Below are 6,000 nucleotides of genomic sequence, written 5' to 3'. Positions count from 1 at the left end.
TGGCCTAAATTGATGAATATATATTTTTTTTTTTGGGCGTGTTTTATTGCAGAAAGTAAACAAAAATATATATTTTGTTTTAATTGTCTTTCTTTTTTTGTTTATAGTGCAAAAGGTGATTAAATACCACCAAAGAAAGCTCTATTTGTGGGGAAAAAAGGACATCAATTTTATTTGGGTACATCATCGCACGATCGCACAGTTGTCAGTTAAAGTAATGCAGTGCCATATTGCAAAAAAATGGTCTGGTCATGAAGGGAGGTAAACCTTCCGGAGCTGAATTGGTTAAAAGCTCTAGAAGGTGCCTCCAACACAGCAAGGCTTCCCTCAATGGGTATTCTAGACCAAAACCAAATGAAAAAATTCAAGATGAATTTTATATTGGTAATACAATTTTTTTAATTGTATAATACTTTTTACCAACAAAAAAAATTATCTTTAAAGATGGCATCTGACGAATATCTATATTGTAAATCAATAACAGATAATGCTTATGTATGCATTAGCTTTCTTATACGAAGGTACTTACAGTTACTATTTCCTGCATCGAACAGTTTAGGAACCATTGGATGGCGGACCTTGATGGTAAATGATGCTGTGTGTCCGATTGTCTGAAACTGAACTGAAAAGTAAAAACATAAAAATATCTTAGTCGGTTTATAGTAAGCTGTGTGAAGAAGTAACGGGGAAGACATAATGACTGGAGAAAATTAATTTAAAGGAGATCTATGTTCACAGCATAGTCAAAGTGTGTATATACTGCGCTAATGATATAAAAAAATATGAAAAACAATATATTCCTGTGAAAAAAGAGCAGCGACACTAACATGTAAACCAAATAATAAACAAAACTAGTCGTGCTAATGAAGGAGGTAAATTTAAATCCTGAAATACCCTTAAAATAATACAGTGTGAATAAAGTGACTTTTGGAATAATGTCTCCAAAAAATTAAAAATGACTTTTAAGGACAGTGGGCCAGATTCTCTAAGAATCTGCGTTGGCGTAGTGTAAGCCATTTACACTACGCCACAGCAACTTACAGGAGCAAGTGCCGTATTCCCCAAACACTTGCTCCGTAATTTGCGGCGGCGTAGTGTAAATGGCCCAGCGTATGGCCGCGTAATTCGAAGGGGGCGGCTTGCATTCAAATTAAGTGTGCCCCCGCGCCGATTGAACTGCGCATGCGCCGGGCTGAAAAATAGCCCAGTGCGCATGCTCCAGCTCACGACGGAAAACGTCAATGACGTTGACGTGTGCGTCATTGACGTAAAGTCGTATCCAAGAACGACTTAACGGACGGAAAAAGACGGCGCGGACCCGACGCCATACTTAACATGGCATACGGCGGACTGGCGTAAGGTTACCCCTCATATAGCAGGGGTAACCTTACGCTTACGGAAACGACGTGAGCGACAAATACGCAACGCAAATTTGTTCGGGAATCGGCGTATCAGGCTCATTTGCATAGTCAAATGAGACCTGAACGTAAACGCCACCTAGCGGCCGGCGTTGCATTACATCTAAGATCCGACGGTGTAAGTGACTTACACCTGTAGGATCTTGGCCGTATCTATGCGAAAATTATTCTAGGAATCACTCGCATAGATACCCGGGCTCAGAAACAGAGATACGACGGTGTTTCCTGAGATACATCGTCGTAACTCTTCTGAGAATCTGGCCCAGTGTCTATACACAGTAGATCAAATTCTGAGACAATATCAATTCAAACCAAAAGGAAAAAGGGGGATGAGCCTCTCCGTGGAACTCTTACCGGAAGAAGTAGACCTCCTATTGTAGCGAGGTCACCTGCCCCTGCAGATATATCCCTCTACGGCAGTGGTTCTCAACCTGTCTAGTGTCGTGACCCCTTGATAAAATTTTCCAAGCTGTGGGGACCCCTAACCGTAAAATTATTTTCCTATCGTGGGTTTTTGGCACCCAAGGCAAGACAAGTAATTTGCGCCCCTAACCCACAGACATTTAGCGCTCCCTGAGTCCCTTCCACTCGTACAATCTTAAAACCTTTTATAGTACATTTTAGGATGTACCACTATTTCTCTTTGTTCTCCTTTCTTTCCCTTTTACCTCTCTCTATCCCAATGTCTTGTTTGTTATCCCCATCCCTCTCTAGATGTCTTTCTCTTATTCTTTCTCTCCCTTTTTCTTTGTTCCTCCCCCTCTATTCCTCTTTCTTCCATGTATTCTCTATTTTTATTCCTTCTCTTACTCCCTGGTGAGGAGTATGGGATCAGTGGCAGTGCTGGTGGGGAGTTGGGATCAGTGGCAGTGCTGACGGGGAGTTGGGATCAGTGGCAGTGCTGGTGGGGAGTTGGGATCAGCCAACTTTGGTGCTCTTGATCAAGGTCATCTGTTGATCTGAGAACTGTAGTGAGGACTTTTAAAGGCAACTCTAATCACAGGTAGTGTTACACAATGTGTCTCCGACTTTGTGGTTTCTCGTAGCAGTGACACCTATGCTGAATCAGCAGATAGGGTCTCCTCCAGCCCCTCCCACTTCACATTCCTCACCAGTCAGCTGACCTCTAGTCCCTGCCCCCCAGCTATGCCGTGAACGGAATGGGTGGCTGTAAAGAGGCCGAGTGGGCGGCAGCAGGCTTCAGGAACAGCCCAGGTTTTGGGGACCCCTGGCAAATCCTCATTTGACCCCCAAGGGGGTCCCGACCCACAGGTTGAGAACCACTGCTCTACGGGGTCTGAGATGGATCCGGGTTACTTGATGTTAATGAACTCCGGTCACCCTCCTCACTCAGTGGCCACCTTCCGTCCACCTCACTTCATAGTATAATCTCCAAGATGAAAGTGGAGCATACAAAAGGACAAAAGCTCCAATAGTGTGTTATCGTTTTCCAACAGAACTCTTTTATTAAAAATGTTCCAATTAGGTATACAATAACATCTTAAAAAGCACTTGCCAGCAATAAAAATGTAAATTCCAAACGAACACCCGCACTTCCGTGGTCACGTGGGGTGTGATGACGTCAGCGCGTAGCTCCGCCCCACGTGATCCCGAAAGTGCAGGTGTTTGTTTGTAATTGAAATTTTATTGCTTTCATCTTGGAGATCATACTATGAAGTGAGGTGGACAGAAGGTGGCCACTGAGTGAGGAGGGTGACCAGAGTTCAGTAACCCGGATCCATCTCAGACCCCGCAGAGGGATATATCTGCTGGCGCAGGTGGCCTTGCTACAATAGGAGGTCTACTTCTTCCGGTAAGACTCTTCACTTCTCCCGGTGTGTGCCCCACGGAGAGGCTCATCTCCCTTTTTCCTTTTGGTGCTGGTGGAAACTTCGAACATTCTTCCATCTTTTTTGAATTGATATTGTCTCGGAATTTGATCTACTCATCACTGTGTATAGACATTGTCATTAAAAGTCACTTTTTATTTCTTGAAAACATTATTTCAAAAGTCACGTTATTCACATATATATACCTTAATTAACATATGTAATACATTGTATTATTTTAAGGGTATTTCAAGTCACATGTCTCATTAGCGCGACTTTTTATATTTTATAACATCAGCATATATAACAATAGTTCATTTTGACAACATTAAGCATACTTGAAAAATCTCCTTTCATGTTCTGCCTGTCTGCTGGAAATCGCTTTCCACAGCTTCCTGCATTTCCTGCATACTAGGCAGCCTCTCCTCTGCTGTTTACTTTAAATTTCGAAAGACTACATATCCTATTGTACCTTGCTGCCTGCAAGTAGTGTTTCCTGTATTGCGAGAAACAACGTCTTGCAGTAATCCTCTTCCTTGTATTTTTTAATAGTGTGTCTATGTAGATTCATTGGGCCAGATTCACAGAAAAAGTACGCCGGAGTATCTGCTGATACTCCGGCGTACTTTCAAATTTGCCGCGTTGTATCTTTATTTTGAATTCTCAAACAAAGATACAACGGCATTTGGCTAAGATCCGACAGGCGTACGTCTTCGTACGCCTTCGGATCTTAGGATGCAATACTTCGGCGCCCGCTGGGTGGAGTTTGCGTCGTTTTCCGCGTTGGGTATGCTAATTAGCTGTTTACGGCGATCCACGAAGGTACGCGCGTTCGTCACATTCTCTTAAGTCGTCGCTAGTCGGCATTTCCAATCGTAAAGTTGCGATTGCTATTTAGGTGGTGTAAAAATAGACAGCCCATGTTAAAGTATGGCTGTCGTTCTCGCGTCAAATTTAAATTTTTTTTGCATAAGACGTCCGGGAATAGGAAAGGACGTAATGCACGTCGTCGTTCAAAAAATTTCGTCTGTGCGACGTCATTTCGCGCAAAACACGGCGGGAAATTTCAAAACGGAGCATGCGTAGTATGTTCGGCGTGGGAACGCGCCTAATTTAAATGATACACGCCCCATTTGAATTCGGCGGGCTTGCGCCGGACGGCTTTACGCTACGCCGCCGCAAGTTTACAGGCAAGTGCTTTGTGAATCAAGCACTTGCGCTGAAAACTTGCGGCGGTGTAACGTAAATGACATACGTTACGCCGCCGCAAATGTATGTGAATCTGGCCCATTATTTTTTGTAATTTACACCCTGTCTGGCCAATGTAACATTCCTGATTGTACCTAAATGAGGTATAGCACATTACTGGAGGTGCAGCTCGATTGGTGCAGATCCTGTTGCAGCTCCCAATTAGAACAAGAATCACAGAGTCCAATACAACCTGACTTATTTATTAGAAAGGTTTATTCTGAATGGAATACACTATAAGGCCCCTTTCACACTGGCGGAGTCCTCCAGTGGTTCTGCCTGCTGAGCGTGGGCATCTCTCCACTGATTGCCACTGATCAGGCGAATGACAGGTCCATGTCTGCCCTGCTGATGCAGAGTGGACACAGACAAAGCCCGCTTTCCTCTACGTCCTGTCCGTTTCCATCTCACTGTCATCCGATCCAACAGATGGATGGGGAATGGATCCCCATTCGTTTGTTTTTAGTGGACAGGATCAGATGGGATGTCGACAGGTGTCAACGGACATGTATCCGTTGACATCTGCCGCTTTATAGAGAGCAATGGATGGTCCGATCTGGTCTGCCTAAAAAACTGACAGGCAGCTCTAATCGGTCCGTCAGTGTGAAACAATAAACTAATAGGTGACTAGGATCAGCTGATCTGAGTTCTGATACTCTTCATCTTATCTCTTCCACAGCATAGAGAAGGTGAAGCCATGCTGCCAGTGACATTGAAGACATCTCTAATGCCGCGTACAGACGGTCGTTTTATGCGATGTAAAAAAACGACGTTTTCTGTGAAGTAAAAAACAACGTTTTTGAAACTTCAATTTTCAAAGACGATGTTGCCTACACACCATAGTTTTTTCACAGTGCTCTAGCAAAGCGAGGTTACGTTCACCACGTTTTTCCATTGAAGCTCGCTTCATAACTATCTTCTGGGCATGCGCGGGTGTAAAAACGTCGTTTGAAACGTCGTTTTTTGCTACACACGGTCAATTTCTGTGAAGTAAAAAACGACGTTTTGAAAAACGACACAAAATTGAAGCATGCTTCAATTTTTTTTGGTCGTTTTTCAGAAGACATAAAACGACGTTTTCTCCCACACACGGTCAATTAAATTGACGTTTTTAAAAACGTTGTTTTTCTACATCGCATAAAACGACCGTCTGTACGCAGCATAAGGCCTCGTACACACGACCGAGGAACTCGTCAGAAAAGACACATAGTTTTCCTCGACGAGTTCCTTGTTAGGCTTGTCGAGAAACTTGACAAGCTTTCTTTGCGTACACACGGTCAAGACCAAATCTCCTCGTTCTCAAACGCGGTGACGTACAACACATACAACGGCAGGGGAAGTTAAATTCCACTGGCACAACCCTTGGGGCTGCTTTTGCTAATCTCATGTTACTGCGTGTTAAGTAAAAGTTTGGTAAGAGACGATTTGCACTTTTCAGACTGTTACAGCGTGACAAATGTGTTATCTCCATTACAAATGCTACTTTTACCGAAGGTGCGCTCCCG

General features: G+C 43.6%; 1 protein-coding gene across 2 annotated transcripts in view; it reads right to left on the bottom strand.

The window, feature by feature from the left end:
- The window catches only part of B4GALNT1 (beta-1,4-N-acetyl-galactosaminyltransferase 1), a 234,513-nt gene that overhangs the window by 43,974 nt on the left and 184,539 nt on the right, over window positions 1–6,000 (bottom strand). For both annotated transcript variants that reach the window (XM_040340886.1, XM_040340887.1), the window contains one exon: window positions 530–622. In XM_040340886.1, the coding sequence (XP_040196820.1) occupies window positions 530–622 (93 nt within the window). The remainder of the gene's footprint in view (window positions 1–529; window positions 623–6,000) is intronic.

The sequence above is a fragment of the Rana temporaria genome, chromosome 2 (genome assembly GCF_905171775.1).
Source record: "Rana temporaria chromosome 2, aRanTem1.1, whole genome shotgun sequence".
Classification (NCBI taxonomy): domain Eukaryota; kingdom Metazoa; phylum Chordata; class Amphibia; order Anura; family Ranidae; genus Rana; species Rana temporaria.
Note: the sequence above shows the minus strand (reverse complement) of the source record. Positions and strands in the feature narration are given on the sequence as shown.